This window comes from Archocentrus centrarchus, chromosome 7 (assembly GCF_007364275.1).
Source record: "Archocentrus centrarchus isolate MPI-CPG fArcCen1 chromosome 7, fArcCen1, whole genome shotgun sequence".
Taxonomy (NCBI): Eukaryota; Metazoa; Chordata; class Actinopteri; order Cichliformes; family Cichlidae; genus Archocentrus; species Archocentrus centrarchus.
Genome location: NC_044352.1, coordinates 4,058,425 through 4,081,779, shown reverse-complemented (window position 1 = coordinate 4,081,779; position 23,355 = coordinate 4,058,425). Strand labels below are relative to the sequence as shown.

General features: G+C 40.8%; 1 protein-coding gene across 1 annotated transcript in view; it reads left to right on the top strand.

Moving 5' to 3' along the window:
* Window positions 1–9,850, top strand: part of kcnd1 (potassium voltage-gated channel, Shal-related subfamily, member 1) — a 53,701-nt gene extending 43,851 nt beyond the window's left edge. Inside the window, exons 4-8 of the mRNA XM_030734034.1 lie at window positions 768–930; window positions 2,176–2,259; window positions 7,738–7,833; window positions 9,260–9,510; window positions 9,643–9,850. Coding sequence (XP_030589894.1) covers window positions 768–930; window positions 2,176–2,259; window positions 7,738–7,833; window positions 9,260–9,510; window positions 9,643–9,850 — 802 coding nt within the window. The remainder of the gene's footprint in view (window positions 1–767; window positions 931–2,175; window positions 2,260–7,737; window positions 7,834–9,259; window positions 9,511–9,642) is intronic.
* The last annotated feature ends 13,505 nt before the right edge of the window (window positions 9,851–23,355 follow it).

Below are 23,355 nucleotides of genomic sequence, written 5' to 3'. Positions count from 1 at the left end.
TCTCATATGAGCGTGCAGTGTCGGCTCCGGCCTGCGCTCGTGGCGTCTGGTTTAATAAAGCCAAGAAAATTCTCAGCTTGAAGATTCAGAAATGAGACAAACAGTCACAGCGGCTCCAACCACTGGAGGACTGAGTGCCGATCATACTTCTTTGGATATGATGTAAACAGGTGGAGCTGACTGTGAATCAGCTCCGAGCTGTTGTGTACAGTAAACTGTTGAGCGGTGCAGCTGCAGGAAGGTTTCTCCCCTCAGTGTGTCTGAGCAGAATCACACAAAGCATCCTGGCCTCCTGCCCACTCCCTAATCTCTTCCTCCTCCTCCTCGTCCTCGTCTCACTGCCTCTGATTTATGGCTGAGCGCAATGAAAGGTGAAGGCCGCATGAGGCAGCAACCAGGAACTTGTGAGTGTGTGTGTGTGTGTGAGCAGCTTCTCAACATGGACACAGTAATCTTGTGGGGGACGTGTCTATTTATCTTTAACCTAATAACCTTTAACCTTAAAAAATCTCTAAAATCAAAGAAAATGTAACTTTCAGGGATTTGTGAGAACGTTTTCCAGTGTTGAAGCTGCTCGTCCAAGTTCTGTTTAGTAAATTGTGGCATTGACGAACTGTATTGTAGGACTATAATAATATTTATGTACTTGTTGTCATAAAGAAGTTGTGTGTCTTCTTCTTGCTGAGCCTCCTACCAGGACGTGCTGCAGTGAACCAATGGATTCATTTATTCAAAGGTTTTCTATGAAAACTGTGTTTTCTGGGCAGATATGGAGACATGGTCCCAAACACCATCGCGGGGAAGATCTTCGGCTCGATCTGCTCTCTCAGCGGCGTGCTGGTGATCGCCCTGCCCGTGCCTGTCATCGTGTCCAACTTCAGCCGGATCTACCACCAGAACCAGAGAGCGGACAAGAGGAGAGCGCAGCAGGTCTGACGTTTCAGTATCGAACTCAGAACACTGTAACTAAAGAGTCAAACTGGAACTTTTAGATTCTGATGCAGGTTTTAAGACAGCCTCACTGAACACCGGCGGGTCGTGGCAGCCCTTTGAGGTCGTCTCCTCACACACATCTAGACTGCTTTCAGCGCTTCTGCTTCTCGGTTCTGGCCACTCGCCATCTGGGATCCACACTGGATATCCTCCACTGTCAAAACAGGCACCCCTCAATTAGATTTTAAGGAAGACGGTGAAGTCACAAGAAGCCTGCAGCCAAGGATTGTGTTGGTGCAGCCCAGAAAATTGCAGCCGTTTTACTGCACTGTGAGCAGCTGTGTAATGTCATACATCACAGTTGCACGAGTTGTTCCAGAGATGTAAGAAAGAGGCTTGGGAACAATGGAGGTGGAAGTATAACTTCTAATGAAAAGGGCTTTGGAAAACTTTATTTTCAGCTATAATATAAGTGCCCAAAGGCATTTTAAGATGTTTGCCTTTATCTTCCTCACATCTACTACCACATTATAACCACCAGTTCACATAACATGCTTGTGAAACCAGTGCAGACACAGGGAGAACATGCACACTGTAGCCACTGCACCTCTGTGGCTCACAGATGGGCGTGTGGAAACCTTCAAGGGGAGATCAGCCAAATTCAAAGCAGGTACATTTTTTGGCTTTTTGTGGGTGGAGCCACAAAACGTTTAATTCACTGCACAAACAGAAATTGTCCATAAAAAAACCACTTCCTCCCACTTTAGATAAATAAAGCCAAAATATGCTGAAGCCTGTGCTGGGGTTGTGCACCTCTGACACCAGGAGTGTGAGCCTTATGGCGAGTACTGCAACCAGGAAGGAGGAGGCCGCTGGGATATTCTGGCTTCACTTCTGTGGAGCTGTCATTGCATCAGTTTTCATTTTCAGTCTTCAGGTGCATCCTGAGCATTTGCACATGTGATGCATCTCAATGATCTTATTTTATCAGCTGAGAATATAAACTGCCATCAAGAGCACCTTTAAAATCTGAAAACTGGAGCTTTGCAGCAAAAATGGTGATTCGCCTGAGAGATGATGAGTTTAGAGACAACAGATGATGTGCTCCTGTACTGTGTGTGTGTGTGTGTGTGTGTGTGTGTGTGTGTGTGTGTGTGTGTGTGTGTGTGTGTGTGTGTGTGTGTGTGTGTGTGTGTGAGTGATGCGCTGACTCTGCTGTTTTCCTGTATTTCTGTCAAACAGAAAGTGCGTTTGGCTCGGATCCGCATGGCAAAGAAAGGAACAACCAACGCCTTCCTGCAGTACAAAGAAGACCGAGCTCTCGGGGTGAGACACACACAAACATGGATGCACAGACTCACACCAACAGCGGATGGTTTCTCACTGTCTCAGACAGTTGTGGAGAGGTAAGGAGAGATAAAGGAACCAAAGAGTGAAAAAGCAAAGCAAGTGAGAAAGGAAGTAAAATACCACCTCACAGTTAATCCCCATAATTCAGAGCTCAGTGTGTCCCACAGTTTACCACAGTCTGCTGCTCCAGTTGTTGCTGACGTTCCTGCCCTCTTTTGTTTGAGTTTCTTCTTTTTTCCTCATTTTATGTAGTTTGAACGTTTGAGTGCAGCTGCAGCATCGTGTAATGCTGGTTTGGAAAGGCACTATAGAAACAAAGTTTAATATTTTTATCATAAACTGGTGTTGTGTGGACTGTAGTGATGAGGGGCAGGACACAAAGTATCCAGCAAGAAGCATTATTGTTATTGGGCAGCTCTGAAAGTGAAGGACCATTAGAATAAAGAGCAAAACCAGAACTGAGACTCTCAATAACACAACAAAGAAATTAAAGCAGGAATCTGAAAATATAATCAACTCAAATAATCTAAACTTTACATAATCAATAAGTTAAACTTTATTTCAGAGTTGTGGGCCATAAAAACAAATAAGAGTTGCATAAACCACAACAAACCAGATAAAAAAACAAATAAAAACACAGGCAGCCACACCAGCGTGTCTGCAGCACAGACTGGTAACATGTCAGGGTTACTATCCAGCAAAATTATTTCTATAACTTTTCAAAGCTTTATGTTTCATGATTGGTGGTAACAGAACAGACAGAAAGCAAAGGAGCTGCTCTAATATTTAATGCACTTAACATCAGAATTAAAGGAAAAACCTAAACAGAAACCCAACAGCAGGACCGATCTCAGAGACCGCCACAATTATTCTTAATAATTTACAGGCATCGAGAATTTGGAGTTCATAACATAATCGATTCATCTTGAATATTTGCTGTTGTCCAAACACTAAAATATTTTTTAAAACCTTCAGTGATGATTCAGATAAATGTTGTTCTTGAGAGGACTGACAAAACCCACCAAACTCTGAAGGTCAATATTATTTCTGAACATTACTGAAGGTTACTGAGAAATATGTAAACATAGCCGCCGTTTTCTGTCTCTTTTATCCAGAATTTCATCTTTAACTGAACTCTTTCTCTCTCCATTTGTCCAAATTTAACCGTAGTCCATCGATAACGTGCTGCAGGTAACAGCAAACACCATCCACCATCTTTTTTCTGAAAGTTTGAAGTTTGGTGAGTCAACAGTGTGAGCTGTTTGCTTCACAGTTCTCAAAAATGATGAATGTGGTTTGAGTTATCATCTTCAAACTGAAATCCATATTTAATTAAAAAAAATGAGATGCGAATTTAACGAGTTTTGACATGACAGCGAGGAGGAGGCAACACTGAGGGAGGCAGAAAGGTAACAAAGGAGGGACAGAAACAGAGAGAGCTTCGGACCCTCAGACAGACGAGGAGCTGCTGGGTCAGCAGTTTGATGATTCACCGCGAGTGAGAGGAGATTTTCCCAACAGCTACTTGGCAACAGAGCAGTGGAACCTGATCAGTGCCCAGACTCAGAGGAGGACAGAGACCGGGCGCATAAATAAAAAGATACAAACAACAATATATCACGAAGTTTTACGGTCAGTCTGGATTCAGGTCGTTCTTCAGCATTCTGCACTTAACAAACGCCAGCTCGTGTTTTTCCTTTCAGTCAGAATGAAAAGGATCAATTCAAGTGATCAGTTTTCCTGAAGAGTGCAAAGTTAACATCACTCACAGAGACACAAAACGCACACACTAAAGGAGAATCCAACAGGATGAAGCGAGCCTGAATGATACTGAGCGTCTCTTCTGATCCTGTCTTATGTTTCTTTGACATATGGAGCTGTCAAAGAACGGCATTAAGATTTTCTGAAACATCTTTAACACAGACTAAAACGCTGCTGCTTCATCGAAGAGACTGCAGTCTCAAAAACGGCGTCCTTTGGTGTTTGTGGCTCAGTCATGAGCCAGTTCTCCATGTTGCCTCCAAACAGTCACAGCCTGACTCGGACCAGCTGCAGTCACTTTCAGACAGGTTGTCAAAGGTTTGGAAATAATTGCGTTTATTAATGCAGACAGACGGCATGCTGCAATCAGCTGGAGTCAGTCTGCAGCAACAAGCACGTCTCGTCTGTGACGCTTCTCTTTGCAATATGAGCTGTCAGCTGATTATATCGTGGATATATTCATACATAAGAGTACAGTTGCTGAGCGCCTGTGTCCTGTTGGAGTTAAATTGCTGTCCTGCAGCAACTACGTTACTGTTTGTGGAGGAATTTCTGTATCAGATCTGTGAGGTTCTGCCTGGACTTTGAATGTAAGTCATTAATGTAAATTCATTTATTAGTTCATTTCTGTTTAATGTGAATTTCTGAGTATGTAGATGTCAACAGATTTCACAGAATTATCACAGTTAATTTGTTGTATTATCATGAAGAATTTGAGCCCTTTCAATCGCAGACTCTATATTTTGTTGCCATCTTGAGTCTCCTTGAACACGGCCGCTGGCTGCGAGTGGTCACGGCGCTGCTCGCTGTCTGCAAAGCAACCATTTCAAAGGCTTTGATTGTATCGCAAACACCAACCTCTGTTTCCCCCAGTGTGGCTGGAGCATTAGGCAGCACTGAGATGGGTGTTAATCCCAATCCCAGTCTTAAAATCTACCACACTTCCAGCCTTCCACTACTATTGGCTACTATTTCAGAACTCACATATTTTTCTGGGTGTAATGAGTATGAAAGAGTCAGAGGAGCCCTCAGTCTTTCAGTCCTGGTCCTGTTTACTGGATAGATGAATCCCACAGTGTGGACCTGCAGGAATATTTTTATTACATTCTGAAAATAAACTGGATTTGAATCCCTGCTGATCTTTTTTTTTTATCTTCCAGCTTAATCGTGACTCAGAGTCTCAGTATTTTTCTTCAGTCAAGAGGATGAAACCGTTTAAATGTTTTATCATGAAACCGGCTTTAGGCTTCAGGTAGAGGGTGAGTGGATGGGTCTCATACAGAGACTCACACTGATACTCTGAGCCTTAATCTCACTCCAGCACTGAGCCAAAGTGAGGGATGACTGCTGGATTTAAAGAGTGCATAATGAGGGTGAAGAGGAGAGAAATGAGCAGAAGAAATATAAAATATGCAGAGAAATATATACATATATAAAATATAGAGGGCAGGAAGACTGCTTCACTTTTCTTCATCATAACACATGGAAAAAAGTTGAGGGAGAATAATTGAACTCATTAAAAATGGCTGGAAAATAAAAACAAAGCAAGAAGAAGAAGTGAGATGAAGGTGATTCAAGGAGGAAAAGAGTCTTAAAGACGTGCCGGCCGGCTCTCAGTTAAGCCTTTTTAAAAACATTCAAAGAAAACCTTTGCAGTCGTTTCTTAATAATGTGGAGAATTGTGGACTGTGACCGAGAGCTACTGATGAGAAACTGAAACTCTGCATTTCAAATCGAAGGTTTTGTCTCCGGAGAGATGAGCTCAGCAGTGAAACTCACACCGTCTAACAACTAAAAATAACTCCTTCACAAGTCCTGCTTATTAGTTTGACTGTAATTATTGACTGTTAAAAGTACTCGTATGAATTACGCAGAAACCCTCCTTTCACATTTTATGTTATTATTAATACGTTCCATTATTTGTCTTTTATTACATTAAATTTATTTACCTGCAACAAGTTAGAAAAACAGTTACTTTTATTAGAACCTCGTGTGAAGAACCTCAGTGTGAGCTGTCAGCTGTTGGAGAAATGTTGGGTAAATGTAGCTGAATATAAAGTCTTTTTGGACAGGTGTGCCAGCTCAGGTGGGACTGCACAGCGTTTTTATCCCTCGTCCTGCCGCCCCACATACGCACACAATGTCCCACATTTTACAAGTTTATGAAGGTAAACTCATGTGAGTCTCACAAGAAACATGTGACTCAAAAATAGATGTTCTGATCTATTTAAGCTTCCCTGCTGCAAATAAAGTGATTACCAGACAGAGCAGCAACCGAAATAAGTGTGACCAGTTACAGAAACAGAGAATACACAATTTTACAAAGGCCCACAAACACAAACAAACTTCAGCTTTGTGCTTTGCTTTTTGAGTTTACTCAGAGAAGCAGTGGCTCCATGCTGTGGTAGTTAACATGTGTGCTTTATAGACACAAGATCCCTGACTTGTTTCCAGGAGACACAAAACTCGCCCTCAGTGGGTCACAAGCCCGGGTAAATGGAACGATGTGTCAGGGAGGATCCATCACGTGGATCCATCTGCTGTGGCGACCCCTTGGGAAATAAGGGACCAGCTGATATAACTTTATTTACTGGTAATAAAGTTAGTACAAGGCTGACAACTATGAAGATTACCAGCCTTGTGGTCTTCGTAGTTGTTGCTTGTTTTAGATAGATGTGTGTGATCTCTTAGACTGTTCTGATAACTCGTGGAAAAGAAGTCCTGTGTTTGAATAAATGTTCTGACTTTACTCGTCTTTTATCTCCTCTACTTTAATTTTATTTAATTTTATTTTTATTTCTTGTGTCTCGAGGCTCCCAACAGTCTGTAAAGCACTTTGAACGGTCACACAAACAAAAGTTCAGTTTGTGCCTCTACGCCAGCCTGTAAATATAGTGATCAGACTTTCTCTGATAACATGAAAAATTCTGCACTTGACTGGAAAACAATACCTGTCCATCATTACAGCCTGAAGCCAACACATTATAGTAATTAATACTTGTCTGTTTTTATGCAGACGACAAGATTTTCTACACCTCTGAATTGGACTCACTTGAATTTGTCCCCTTTTCTTTTAAATGCAGATAAGGTCGAGTATGTGCCATTTCATACATCCTGAATCTCTCTAACTTTAGTCTTCACACTCAGTCACACGTTATTAGTGCAACATGATAAGGACAACAGATACAGATATAGTCAAAGGTTTGGACACACTTACCCATTTATATCAATGGGAAAGTGTGTCCAAACTTTTGACTGGTACTGTATAAATCTTTAAAACCCATCAGACTGAGAGTTCTCCTTCACACTTCTTTAGTATTTTTGAACACATTCATTTAACACAGAGCCAGCTTAGATATTTAGTTTGATACCGTCTTCATGAAACTAGAGCGCATGTTAGATACAGGGAATGTTATCAGTGTATCATTGGATCATACAGGACTAAATATAGGAGAGCAACATAGAAGCAAACAAAATCAGTGCGCTGACGTTTCTGTCACATTACACAGAGGTACACGATGGAAATGTGAATTCCCCAGAAAATATTGAACTAAATTTAAGCATTGGTAAAAAAGAAGTACTAACATATGATGAACCATAACAATTCTATGAAACTGTAATGCTGCAATTTATTTGTTGCAATTAATTTCTTTAATTTTTTTACTTATTTTGTGTGTGTGTGTGTGTGTTCAGGATCGGGACAGTGATAGCACAGCTCTGTGTGTGAAGAACAGATCAGCTTTCGAGCACCAACACCACCACCTGCTGCACTGTCTGGAGAAGACGACGGTGAGGCTCCAGATGTTTCATTTGTCCCCGGATCATCACATCTCATTCAGACACAGCTGAACTTCACATTTTCAGCAGTTTAAAATACCTTCAGCTGTTCTTTGTCTTTGTAAACAGCCTTAATATAAACTCTGGAGCTCAACTCATTTGTGATTGTGGAAACAGAAGCTGCACAAACAGTCTCACCAAAGTTTCCTTTAAATAGCGCCTCTGGATTCGTCCTCTGTAGATTTCCAAATTTGCATTTCATTGAGTGCTCGTCATCCGTGCCATTAAAATAATCTCTCTGTTATGCTTTAAAGGTATTTTCAGCCTCACTTTCTAAGTCAAGATGAGCAGCAGTCAAACTAATGATCACATATAGATTAATAAACATACAGTACAGATGCAGGAGCCCAAAGAGTCAAGAGCTTTATCTGGAAAACCTTCACTGAAAGACACAAATTAAATCAGAATAAAACAGTCCTAACACAAAAATGCAGTAAACAAAAAAAAACAAGAAAATAGCTTCAGAGAGATTTAGAACATGGCAACATAAAAACTAGACAAATATATGCAAAAGATCAAGAGGCAGACAATGACAAAGAGGTAAAATGACTACAAAGAAATACAAAATTACTAGACAGACACACAAGACTTTGCCAGTGTTTCTTATTCCACCCATGAAAGTACGAAAGTGCAAGACTGTCCTTTTCCTTTTATTTATGAAGTGTCTCACCTCTGTCCTCTGACATTAAATGAACAGTAGTAAAAGTAAAACACATGAACTGGCTGAACCTGAGGCAGTGAACTCAAGTGCAGGACCCAATCAAGAGACCACAGAGAGGAATTTACTGTAATCACTGCATCTTTATTTTTTCACAGAGCTCGGGAGTTTAGCCAGGGGTACAGGGTTAATCAAGCTTTGCAGGTCCAGGTGGGATAATTTGGGTTCTTAGACGGGAGGTCCGGGGGGAGTTCAGAGGCCCTGATTAGATAGATGATCTTTGAGCTGGATGAAGGAAAGGGGGGTGCTGAATGAGGGTGAGCAGGCAGTCCGCTTCATGAGGCAAGCTGAAGAAAGCAATCTGAGAGCACAAAGAGGAAGGGCGTTAGCGCCAGTACAGATCGTACAGAAAGGAATGCAAACTGAGCCGAGTTAGCGCTCCAAGGAGGTAGATAATCTGGCAGAGACTGGATGGTCAAGCTGGTCCTGAAATACCACAGATGACGAGGCTTGATGGGGTACAGGTGCTCAGCTGACGAGTGGAAAAACCCTGGCTCCACCCAGAAGGGTGGAGATCCATTCAAACCTCCTGGCCCAGAGTGACAGGGAGATTAGCTGGTGGCAGACCATGACAGTGTGTGTGTGTGTGTGTGTGTGAGTGCGCTAGTTCATTCTCCTCAGGATCTGTATGATCTCCCTCCATCCCTTCTCTCCTTACAGAACCACGAATTCACAGACGAGCTGACCTACAGCGAGCTGTGTATGACAGAGTCGGTGGGCTTCAGGACCAGTCGCAGCACTTCTCTGTCCAGCCAGCAGGGGGCACAGAACAACCCCACTGGCTGCTGCCCCCGCAGGGCCAGGAGGCGAGCCGCCATGCGTCTGGCTAACTCCACTGCGTCTGTCAGCCGGGGGAGTGTCCAGGAACTGGACACCCTGCATGTGAAAACCACCTCCATACCACCACAAACGTAAAACAGAGATGCAACTTACTAGAATCTGAAACCTTTATAAAGATATACAACTGCATATGTAAAATTATATCGTAAAAATTAACCAATAACCTTCTGCTTATCCTTTTTTTTTCTCAATCTTTATTCCAGTCGTTCCAGTCTGAACGCCCAGGCGGACGACTTAAAGCTGAACTGTGGGGAACAAGATTTCACTGCTGCAATCATCAGCATCCCCACGCCGCCTGCCAACACGCCGGACGAGAGCCTCCCGCCATCACCTGCCCCCATCCCCGGCATTCTGCGCAACACCCGAGCAACGGCCTATACCCATGAAACCGTCAAAATCTCCTCCTTATAACCTCCAGCTCCACCCGTGACATCCCTCCTGACACCCCTCTGCCCCACCAGCCACTTTCCCAGTGAACTCTGAACTTCCTTTGATCCTCTGATCCTGGATCTGGGGCGCTGCTAGCTGAAATATTGGGAAGAACTACTCAGATTGATTCCTGATTGATTGCTTTAATTTCCACATACATTTTGCTGGTTACATGGATTAAACAGTAATATGGGCAAAATGGCAGACCAGGTGGAAATTAAAATGTGTGGTCAGATACAACCGCCAACTGGAAATCTCAAAAAAAGCTCAAATCAAAAGCTACAACTTCATGAAAGAAGCAAAAGACTTCCTTAAATCTTTAGTATCCACCCTCATGCATCCCGTCTCCTTGCACACACATGTTCCCTTGCACAGTTTTGACCTTTTAGATCTCATTGCACAAACCCATGAAGGGTTCGACTCCCAAAGTCCTACCAAGCAGGCTGATGGTCTGCTGAGGACAGTAGTTTATTTTTCAGAGTAAACTTGGCATGAATGGACCGAGTGGGTTTTCTATCAAAAGAGAGGCCGACCTTTTGGTCTGGCAAAGAAATTTGAGGGCACAGCAAATTCTGGAGGATCATTTAGACTCAGCTGGTTTAGTTATTGGTAAAAGATGGAGAGGACCTGCAGAGAGCCCAACTACCCTCTGCAGCTTGAAGGGCCATATATCTGGTTTTGTTGACAGAGGCCACACTGAAGCCTGAGTGGAGCAACAGCGCTGCACAGTTAAGTTCACGTTCGTGAAGGTTTAAACCCCAAACAAAGAAGCTGAAAGATGAATCCTCACTCAAATGGACTTTTGGACTTTGCATGTGGACGGCCTCTTCGATGTCTCACGTTGAGCAGCTGAAGCCCCTCTCTGTCTCAGATTTAGAAAAATAAGGAAATTGTGAATGAGAACTCCTGAGCTCGACCTGCAAATGATTTGAACGACTCTGTGAAGCAGACTAATTTAACACAGAAATCGAACTGACCTGGGTTTAACTGATATTTGTTGAGCCCGACTGCAATTCACACAACTCCACTGGGCAGTTTTCATCGTCGAGGAGCTGGGCTGGTCTGAGGAGCGCTGGACTCACCTGGTTTTCTAAATAAAACTGTGGAGGGTTAAATTTGTGATCGTGGACTGGACTCATCCGGTCCAACGTGAACTGGTTTAGTCTCGTTGTAGCTCTGAAGTGTTTGTCAGTGTTCACACTGACGCCCAGACCGGGATCAAGAGCCTTTTACCTTTCAAAATATGCAACATTACAACAAGCAGGAAAATAGCATCAACAAATGAACAGAATAATATTAATAACAGTTATAATGTGTGTGTTTAAATCTACAGTAATTATTGCAGGGAACAAGTGTAAAGCAACTAAAAAAAATCATTTGTTATGCGATCTTTCCACAGAGAGAGCATAACGAGTATTCTGCAATAGATCTGAGTGGGAAAGGAAACGCTAACACTGAGAGCTGTTTAAGCACTGAATCACATTTGCCCCGATGACGTACACTCTGGAGGAAAAACAGTTGTTTTTACACATTTACTGAAGCAATGATTCACTCTTATTTATATCATTAATCTTCCCTGACTTCTGTAATGTCTTCATGCCTGTAAACGCATAGATGAATAACTCATGCACAGTATAAATATCACACTTAATCATTTGCACACAAATTATTATACTATGAGGTAATGCTATATGTTGCTATTGGCACCAAAAAATGAAAGTTCCAACAAATGAGAACCCCATGCTACATTTTTTATTTTCAACACCAAAATGCAGAATTTCATTAAACCGGATCGTCGGCCACCAGTGACATTTTTGCAATATGCACAGCTTCATTTTGTTGATAGAAAGAGCAATCACTCAGACTCTATTCCATTCAACTCTCATAAAAGCTGAAAGGAAATATTGAGCATCTATTGCTAGACAGGACAGTAATATCAGATATTAAACCTCTAACAGCTTCAGCTTACTTCAAAATGTTCTTATTAATGATAATGGACCTGCATACATGAACTGCTCTGGAACCAGACTGAGACCACTTCATCCCCATGTGGTGATTTTGGTCTGGAGAGTGTGATTACAGTGTTCATACCTGCACTGAAGAGGAAAACCAACCTGAACGGGTTAAACAGCTTCTTATATGTTAGAGAGTCGGGTCTGTCACATTTCTGTGACGCATAAATACAGGGACACTGGTTTTACTGGTATCTGAACCCTGACTGAGACGTTTGTGTCATGGTGGTCTGTTAGTAGCTAAATCTTTACAAACACTGGAAACCACATCGCCCATCCATGAGAATCCAAATTGAAACAGAGTATAACTGAAATTATGGTCACAACTCTACAAATAAAGGCTTTGAAATGAAACATGAAAAGTCTCCCATGACAACTCTGCTCCTCAGTACGCAGGTAGAAAGAAATGACTGCTCAGTTTGAGTTCATTTACCTCAAAGTCTAGAATAAACTTAGTTCAGCGCTCTAATTTGAATCAAAGACATTGTTTAAGTGCAGATGTGTTAAAAGTGATCCTTTAAAGAGACGTCAGCAGCTGTGTTAAAAACCACGCATCCTTTTTGAAGAGTGTACGCCGTCGGCCGTGTGTGTGAGTTCAGCTGTGACTCATTTGGTGAAGCGTTTCCTCGAACCATTTAAGAGCAAGTGTGAATGCGTGACACACAGACAGAAGACAAGACGTACATACTGTAACATATTTTGTATCATAAACTTTCACCCGCATCTTCCAATCAAATCCTCAAATCTAAAAAAAAAAAAAAAAGATAAAAGATAGATGAAAGTCGTCGGGTACCTGACTGGCGTTCCTCCGTGCATGAGCCTCGTACAGTAGAAGTAGCACTACTGATCATAGGAATTTATCAAGCATATCAGAGAAAAAAAGAAAAAGAAAAAAACAACACAGTGGGGAAGAAAATCTCATCATCTGTTCTTTTGCATGACGACTCTTATCGTTTTCTCTCCTGCCAGTTGTTGGTTTGTTTTCCTCATTTCTCCCCCCCCCGAATCTTTTCAAGATGAGTGTTTGCACCACCGAGTACGAAAGAAATCAAGCAAATTATTATCAGTGAATCATTCAGGCATGTTCCTCGCCAGAATGCAAAGCGTGTGTGCGTGAGAACGGGCGGCTGTTTTTGCGCGTACGTGTGAGTGTGTATGTGTTTGTATGATGAGCAGTCACAAATATGCATGGATACCGTTGTAGGTATTTTATCTGTTTTCTCCGGCAGTTTAAAGAGAGAGGGGAGACTGAAAGGACGGGATGTTCGCTGGATGGGTCTTTGACACATTTTCTAAAATACCTCTGCGGTTTCAGTGTTTCCACTTTATTGTGTAGCCACGGCGCCCAGCTGTCACTCACCCCATTTGACCACATCATCCAGGTCCTGCTGCAGCAGCTGGATTTTTACTTAGTTTAAAAACAGAGTTTACACAATGCTTTGAAAAGCTCAAGGAGCACGGTGGATTCAGACACAAAGCTGGATATTAGAGACAAACAAAAGAGATTCAAATTAAAGAAAAGTTAAGACAGAATAAATAAAACAGTACACAAAAAGAGCTCAATTACTGTATTAGCTATTAGCTTTTTCGGCTAATTAAACCAGTGTTACTGAAACTGACTGATACAGTTTGCACCCTTTATCAGTGTAAACTTCCTTTAAACTTTTGAATCTGATAAAAGTTTGTTAAATTATTCATAATTTATACCTTATTTATCCATTCTGCAGTCTTTTTATGAACCTTACAAATTAATTATTTTAATTATTGTTTATTTAAAATTTCAAAACTGTGAAGTAAATTAATTTTCCAGTAATTAAAGTAATTTAAGTTTTGCTAAAACTCCAGTATTGCCTGGTGAGTGACCTGATGGCACTTTAAATATTTGATTGTACTCATGGAGAGGTATATGGGGGATGGCCGGGAGCCACAGCTCTACTGTACTTTACTGGGATCGACTGTTTAATGTTGTTGTGATTTTTTGTGACAAACAGGAAACATCTGAAATTTAAATTTGAGCTACCTTCTTTGGGTAATTTAATAGTTTTATAATCTTTCATAAATATGCATTATGTAAGTTTCAGTCATGCTCACTGCAGTGCATAACTGTAGGAGTTAAAGTAATTAAAATGTGGTGACGCTGTTTTGGCCATGAGATCATGATAATCACAGAGTCGCAGCTTCTGTTGTGTTTGGTCTGCAGGTCCAAATTCATTCATTAAACTGTTTTTTTTTTTTTTCTTTTCCAACCAGATGTCTGTATGTCACAGTTTCAGTGGGAGGTTTAAAGAGCAACTCAATACTAAATCCATTTTTAATGTGCAGAATTTGTTCAGTCTTTGTTCTGCTTTCAGTTGAATTTGGTCGTTAGTGTCCGCTCAGCAGTTCTTTTTCAAAGGAAATCCAGTAATGCCTTCCTTTAGTTATTCCCACCATCATCAAAGTTTTATCCCTTACAGCAAAAAGTTTCTCTGTTCACAAACTCATCAAGTCCTACATGACTTCTAAATATTCTTTTAGTGAGAAAACAATAACAATTCACTTAATGTTGCATCTTTTTATTTATTTATTTTGTCTCTTTTTATGTTAAATGTAAAATAATTTATTGATGATTAGGATCCAAAGTTTTGGGGACAAATGTCAACTGTTAAAGTTCAGTTTCACTCTTTCTGTCTGCTGCTGCTGCCACCATCACGTTTCCAGAAGAACTACTACAGAGTTACATGTGCAGCTGATTTGATGAATATGTGAAAGTCTGTTTACAATTAAAACTGTGTTTAGCTGCTCTTTAACTAACAGCTGTATTTATTTTTGAGAATTCAGTGGAGCGTACGCTGTTCATCTGAAGTGGTGGTTATTCAACCTTTGAGCAGAGGTCCTTAAATTTAAATGTCGCGTTTTTCATTTCCTGTCATATTAACCTGACTGAAGCACACTGGTCGTATCCTGAGGTGACAAAATGGGAGCTTAGACGCGATGATAAGCAGCACTTCAGACGCCTCAGAATTAAAGTGTTGGTGTTCGGTCTCAGAGAGAGAAAGAGAGCAATGAATGATGGAGAAAACAGCATTAAAGCACAGAGGTGTATATTCCATTCCACTAATAAAGACAACAGAAACCAGAATGCAGTGGGCTGTGTTTGTTAACATGTATCCATTCATCTGATTATTACAAACTGCTCCTGCTCGTTTGTAACAAATGCCAAAGTGTACAAATTTCTCTAGTTAGCAGCTTTGCTCAATAAGATTTTAATCTATTTTGCATCTGCTGGAAATGGTAAAGACAAAACAGATGCAGCATAAACTCGAGAGTATGGATTCAGAGGCTCAACGTTTGAGTAGAAATTGATGAAGCACTGACCTCTAGTGCCATGTGTGCAGATTTATCCAGCCAACCCTTTTCTTAACCACATATCCGATTATTCTGGAGCCTGTGACAGCCAACACTAAGCACGCTAACATTCAATCAAATTACATCAATTCAGTTACACTAAAATCTATGTTTTGGACAGTGAAGTAATTAGAGAAAACTCACACAAGCACACAGAACATGTAAACGCTGGCTGAATGCACCAACATGTGTTATACTGACATGTCGTTGCAGGATGTCCACAATTCATTATGGTTGTATGTATGGACAATAATCATGAAATTTAAAGAGAAGGTAGAAATAGCCACCTGGTATTTATGTCAACATTCGTTCAAAATTGTCTTCAAATGATTTTCATATACTTCAGTAGACTGCATACTTCCTGTGGGGGTAGAGCCAAAATGAGTGTGTGAAAGTATTACGTGGTTTGCTTTAAGTTTACAGCGTAGGGCTGTGGCCTGGAATGTTTCTCTGGTATGAGTTTTGCTCGTCTTTGATTTCATGTGGTTAGACACTTTATCTCGGTCGAGTTGAGAGTCCTACCTTTCCAGTTACCACCAGTACTGCAGAAGAGGCCTGTTCAAGAGGAAAAGAAGACCTTGAGTATTTAAGTGGTTTTATATTGACTAAAGCAATATTCTTTAATATAAACAATAAAAACAACCACACACTCACTTTTTTCTTTTAACAGTTGCACCAGCAGTACAGTACATGCTTCCTGTCTCATGGTTCAACACATCACAGACATATCCTGTATTTAAATAGACCATGAACTTAAACATGAACTTAAACTTAAACTAATCCAAACATGGTCATGAAACAGTTTCATAACACTGGTGTCATCACAAACTGCTACTGGACTAAAAAGTTGGAGTCTTAATATCTCATCATTATTTTCATGGCATTTTCACATTGTTTTAAATGGGGTGACACAGTGAACACTAGTCTGGGAGGTTTGAAATCTGAAAACTATCAGAAAGAAATACCAAACTAACCATATAAAACTGGTTGACTATGTTGTGAGTTATATTGAATTTAATGGTGTTATAGCATATGTCTTCAGCACATGTCTTGACATAAAAAACGAGACAGAATAAAGAAAAAAAGGGATAATAATTATAAACAAAAATATAATTATGCAGAATGTGTATTATTCTGCATAATGGGTCCTTTCATTTGAGCTATTTTAAGCACATTTAATGTTAAAACTTTTGTCTTAATGTCCAAGCAGAATTATGACTTTTACTTCAGAGTCTAAATACTTTGACTACTTTGTGAAGCAGTTATTCAGTAAAAGTAAAAACATAAATAATATGTTTAAACTCTCACACTGCCAATTTTAATTAATCTGTAAGAAGGAACAAATCTGCACATGAATGTGAAAAACATGTCCGATCTACACAAATTGTCTACACTATATATTTGTTAAAATAAAATATTCTTGTTCCTATTTTGAAAATCACTGAAAGGCCTCTGACCTACAGAATGTATATAATGAGTGAGTCGCTTGATTGATGTAAAGTGTGTGAATTACTGGTAAGTTGCTGGTGTTGTTCTCACAGGTAGACATATGAGTTATAATGCTGAAACCACATGCAGCAGCAATGAGGAAAAAGCAAACAAACAACTTGGTTTCCTGTTGGAAAGCAGGCTAGTTCAAAGGTGTCAGACTGCAGGGTAATTGTTCCTTCAGTAAATTCACACCTTCTACCAATCACACAGTCTTAAAGTCACACTGGTAATCCAGTTTGTTAAAACAGCTAGCACCCATGCTGCGCTCACTACATTACATCATGACCTATTTGAAAAGGACTTGGTGTTCATGTGCAAAGATGAACCACTGACTCCACCTACATGTTTGGTGGCCATCTTTTTTTTTCCTGTCTCGACTGAATTGTTCCGAGGGGTTTAAATCACTTTATTTTCTTCATATGATATCACATTTTACCACCTATTTTTATTGGTCTGGTGCGGTCTGTATCTATGTTGATCAATGGAGACAGTTGTAGTAAAATTTTCCACTATGACTCTGAAAATTGATGAGAACCATTATAAATATGGTAGTTAAAAAACACACACACAGGAAAATCTGCTTTTTCACTTATATTTAACCTCCTGAGACCCTGCGTCCACATGTGGGGACATTACATTTTGGCTTTGCTGCACCTTATTCTTCATTTTGCTCAACAGCGTTTTATACTTTGTTAAGTCATGTTGTTTTTGTTGTGTTATGCTATGAAATAATCCCAGTGTCCACATCTGAGGACATTTTTTTTCACAAAAGTATGTAACAACGATGTAACGAAATACAACTTCCTGTTCAAAGAGGAAGCTTAGTTTATATACATATCAGGTCCATCTAATCACAAATATCTAGGAGAAATTAAAAATGAATTGCAAACAGGAGCTCGGGTCTCAGGAGGATAAAACAATTTTAAAAAAATTTATGTGAGACTTAACTGCTCACCTGGGCAATGGCAGTGAAGACCTGGAGGTGTGTGACTCGGAGAAATGGCTTGACCAATCTGAACCCAAGTGGTGTTCTGTTATTAGACCTCTGTGCTAATCACAATTTGGTGCATAACGAACACCATGTTTGAGCACAAGGGCACCCCCAAACCAGAAGAACACCAGAGGTGAAGGGCGCTATCAAGTCAAAAAGAGTGTCCCATCAAACTTGGTTAATTTGTGGGACTCCAAAGGCAGCTCACAGGACAAGTGGGATACGACTCTGGCAGTAACTGAAGCAAAAATTTGGGGTGGGAGGATTTCAGGGAGATCATGGATGAGATTCCCCTTGAGTTTCTCTGCACACTTGAGGTTGTGGGGGTGTCTTGGTTGACATGTCTCTGCAGCATTGTGTGAAAGGGTATTTCTGAAAAAAGGCTTTCTGTAAGAGATAGGGTGAGGAGCTCAGTCATTTGTGAAGGGCTCAGAATAGAGTCGCTACTTCTCCAGATCAAAAGGAGCCAGTTGAAGAGGTTTGGGCACCTGGCTAGGATGTCACATCCCAGGTGAGGTGTTTCATGCATGTCCTGCCAGAAGAAGGACCCAGGGTATTCCCAGGGCATGCTAGAAAAATGAGATCTTTCAGCTGGCTTGAGAACATTTGGGTGTACTCCTGGAAAAACTGCAATAGGTGACTGGGGAGAGGAAAGCCTGGGTGTCTTATATTGCAGCCCACAAAACCTGGACTATGTAATCAGCGAGTGGATGTATGTATGTATGGATGAACCATTAAATTAGTTAATTCAATCATTTTCACTTATTATTTGAATGTATAAGATACATCTCCTGCATGCGCTGGGTTGCATCATCAGTGATGTAACTTGGGGTCACTGGGTGTTTCAGGTCTTTCAACATCAGACACCGTCACCCAGGTGACCCAGCCGGGGTTGCTCAAACCCCAACTTGCGTCTCAGCAGCAAGTGTCCACGGACCCACCCTCTTTATCCACAGCCACCTTGTTGCTTTCTCTGCGGCTTCGCTCACAGATTTAACGGCCTTCTTCTTAGCCATTCCTATTAGGCCCAGTCAAATTCAGCTTGTTAGTTTCCTAGCTTAGTTTGTATTGTTTTAAAAATAATTTATTTTAGTTTGGTGGTGTTGTATTGGTGGTATTTTTTATTCTTATATACTCATAAAAAAGACCTCAAGGACTTGAGGTCTTTTTTACGAGGTACAGAGATCTGAGGTGATCATGTGATCATGTGTAGGTGCCGTGCACTCTTATCTGCATCTCTGCAGACTTCCTGGACTTTGGCTTCTGTTTTCAGATCATTTGGCTCGCTTGTTTTCCATGCTGGGTGGAGAGTCCCAGGTATTTAAACCCCTGTGAGATCAGGTGACCTCACTAAGTCCCTTGATATTGTGGGGTGAAGTCTCACAGTGGTTTCACTTGAAAACATTGATTGTGATGACCTTTTTCCACACCTTGGCAAATGTGATGAAGGATATGAAAAGTAGTGGGCCAATGAACAGCTCCAGGGGACAACCCCCACTGGGGTTTTAATACCTGGGACTCTCCACCTTTTGGTTTTAGAACTGAAGAAGCCTTTTGCATGAGAGGTGAAATGTCTTTAAGAAACATATAGAAGTCCAGCCAGCTTTTTTCAAGCTCCAGAGATCATGTTTCATATTATTTAAGTCGGCAAATCACATTTTATGTTCACTTGTTCTCCGTTTCAATTTTCTAATAGCTTTTTTTCTTTATATTTGAGGCCACATAGGCAGTGTATCACATACATAATGTAGGTAGATGCACAAGTAATCACACCCCTGAACTTTCTTCCAGTGTGTGGAAGTTTTGCTTGTTTCGTGACACTGGAAAAAAAATGTTAAATGTACGAGGACTTGAAAGAGTCTGGTGTCACTGACGGTCTTTTTTTAGAAGAGGAAATTACCGGTGTGGAAATTTATTTCCCAGTGTTACAAAAAACAACAAAATGCCATATTTTTGTCATCACACAGAGGATTACTTTGTTTCTCTGACTTCATGAGGTTAGTGTCTTAGATTCGCTCATCCACAGCAAGCATTAACTTCAAGTCCCAAGTATTACACAGTTTCCATCAGTAATATCGAAAAAGTCACTGAATATTCCTTTACTAAAGTAATATTCTGTAAAATAAATGCACCTCAACCCTCAAATTCTGTTTTTTTTAAATCTACCAGCTGCTGGTGGGCGGTGAAAGAAGGGCTCAACTTTAGTCAGACCTCAGTGAAAGGCTCGGCTTCCTGTTGGTTCAGATGTATCAGAGTGAAGTTATTCAGCTCTGTGCAGAGTTTTAAGCATCTGCTGAAGTTTGCAAAAAATGAGGTACCACACGCTGAAAACCACGTAAACAACTCTGAGCTGAAAAGCCAAAGGTGAGTTTTCTTTTTCTCAAAAAAAAAACAATTACAGTACATTTTTATTTTGTTTTGTTTTTTATTTATTTATTTTTTATAATAATTTTTTGTACATGCATTTAATTAATCTGGTGTTTTAAGCCTTTTAATGTACCTCAGTGATGTGTTCTGTTTGTTTTCTGTCAAAATTCATTCTTTCTAAGCTTGTAACAGCTGAAGCATTATTACCTGTCGCGTTACCTTTAAAGCATTTTGGGACCCAAGAAACGTCTGTGCTGGTCTGTGAAGGGTCGTCAGAGAATCTCACAGCAGTAAAACAGCATAGGTGGGATCATTTATGATGCACAAAAGGAAGTGAAGTCTTACAAAGATCAGCGGATGCCTTAAGAGAGGGTGCTTTGATACAGCACAAGATTTGAAACAGGGTTGTGTGGTGTTGCAGTGTTGCCTCACAGTCAGAAAGCTCCTGGCTCAAACTGTGGCCGAGGCTTTTCTGTGTGCACGTCTCCCTGAGTCTGTGAGGGCTTCTTTCAGGTGTTCCAGTTAAATCCTGTCAGGTTAATCGATGATTCTAAATTGGCTGCGGTCACAATATAAAGTGCTTGAAGTCGATAAAATAAAGAGCGGCATGAATGTATAGTTAAAATGTGTGTGTAAAATGTATAGTTAAACTTGTAGCTAAAATTGCTGTGAGTGGTCAGTAAAATTAGAAAAGTGCTATTCAAACGTGAGTACATTAAATTTGCACCTTAAAGCACAATCACCCACAATGTAGCAAAATATGAAAATAAATCAATTTATTCTGAGCTAACTGAGATTACAAGAAAGACGGGGGGGGGGGGGGGGGGGGGTAAAAGTCTAACAGCACCTGAGCTGCCGTTTCAGTGAATGTCCTGGGAAGAACAAGATCTGGGCAATCAACACCTACACCCTGCTGGTCGTCAGATACCCTTCTGGGATAATAAACTGGCCAATGGTAGGAGATAAAAGCCACTGATGTCAAGACAAGAAGGTTTCTTACCATGAATGGAGGGTTTCACCCCAAATCCAGCACTCAGACTGTACGCGAAGCGAAAGAAGGTGGCCGAGGACTAGTTAGTGTCAGAACCACTATCCTAGATGAACCAACAACAAAGATCCATGAGTACATCAGGAAGATGGCCACAAATTATAATGTTCTTAGTGAGTACCTCAGGCAGCAGAAACCCAAGACGGAAGAAGAGGAAGAACAGGAACTGTCGTGGAAGGACAGGCCTCTGCACGGCACATACCACCGGCAGATAGAAGAAGTGACTGATGTAGGAAAAATCCTACCAATGGCTGGACAAAGCTGCACTGACAGACAGCACAGAGGCACTAATCATGGGAAGTACCAACGGCTCAGAGAGGAGCTGGAAGGGATGTGGAAGATGAAGGTAACAGTGGTCCCTGTGGTAATCTGAACACAAACTGGGAGAGTGGCTCCAGCAGATTCCAGCAATGACATCCGAGATCTCTGTCCAGAAGAGCGCAATACTGGGAACAGCTAAGATACTGTGTAAGACCCTCAAGCCCCCAGGCCTCTGGTAGAAAACCCGAGCTTGGAGGAGGACAAAGTTTTCCCTTTCTTTAGGCACACTCTGCTCCGACCAGCACCCATTTTTACAAACAGCTCCCGTGTCTTGTTGTCTGGCCTTCGTCTTTGTGTGGTGTTTACCTGCTTTCTGCTCTGGTTCTGTTTCCATGTTTAGTTATCATCTGTATTCAGTTCTTGTGTCTTAGCCTGAGTGTTTGCGTTTTGTAGTCCACTCTCCCTAATTACCTTGTGTGTATTTAAGTCCTTTGTTTTCTTCAGTTGGTTGTCTACGTCCTCCTCGAGCTGTGTGTACGTCTGTTTAGTGAGTTCCCTTTTGTCTCCAAGGTGTTGAGTGGCTGACTCCAGCCCTGCCTCGGCTCTGGGACCTTGTAAGAAGACTCCGAATTAAAGCTACATTCTCAGTTCAGTTCTGTCTCCCACATCCTGCAAACAGTGACAGAAAACACCGATACTGAACCTTTACACTAACATGAAGGACTCTTTGCTGCTGCTCCTGCACTGATAGATAATCAGTGCTTTCAAATGAAAAAAGAAAAAAAAAAATCACTCCTTCAATCAAATTAGTTCATTCCACGACACAAAAATATTTCACAGCATTACTATATTTAGCTCATATTTGCATTATTTATTTTCACTTTTCAATTAAATTCAGTTAGTTTCCAGAATTATTGGTTTTCATCTAAACGTTATTTTATTTTAGTGTTCAAGTTTTAGTCTCACTGTTAGTATCATGAGACGGCAGGATTAGGACCACAGGAACTCATAGGGAAATAAAAATCTGCAGAGCAGGAGCCGGGAATTCCCAACCTGTGATCCAAGGGGGAAACACAGACCCCACAACTGTTAGAGGAGACACCACAAAGGGCAAGGGAAGCTGCAGGCAATACATACACAGATGAGGTGAGAGAAAACAGGTTGGAAACACAGCAGTGACAAGACTAGACAGATGGATTAACTCTATCTATAGATCTGTTGATCAGCCGGGGCTGATCGTGAGTAGTGGTTAACACTGTCTCTTATCTGCATCTCTGTGACCGTCCAAGTCCTTAGCATAATTGTTCAGATAAACTGGGTTACTCTTAAACTGTGATGAAAGTCGTGCACCTGCATGTGTAGTGTTGCTCAGTTTCCATGCTGTGGTTTTCTTTAGAAGTGATCATGGTGTTTCCACTTTGACTGTTGGTGGTTTTGTGACATACTTCAAGTTTTATGAAACGTTTGAACTCACATGGTGAAGTTTTGTACGTTTCAGTGAAGTTGTTTTCTTGAGTTGGTCAGGTGTTTTCCAAGAACCTAAATACAGGTCTGTTGGTATGGACAGCAGAGGCCCTCTTCAGTGATTTAATTATTTTATATATATATATATATATATATATATATATATATATATATATATATATATATATATATATATATATATATATATATATATATATATATATATATATATATATGCACATTTTACAACAGCAACAGTGATGATTTCAATATGTTTTAAATTCTGAATTAAAATCAGGATGATGTGTTACCCACGTCAGAACATGAATGAAGTTTAAAGACCATCAATCTGCTTCTTCATCTCTTTGTTCTTTCTTGTTCCAGAGCTGAACTTCCAGTAAGAACCAACATCGACCAGACAAAATAGTTTTATCAGCTGCTTGGGTTTCATCTCAGCTTCCACCCG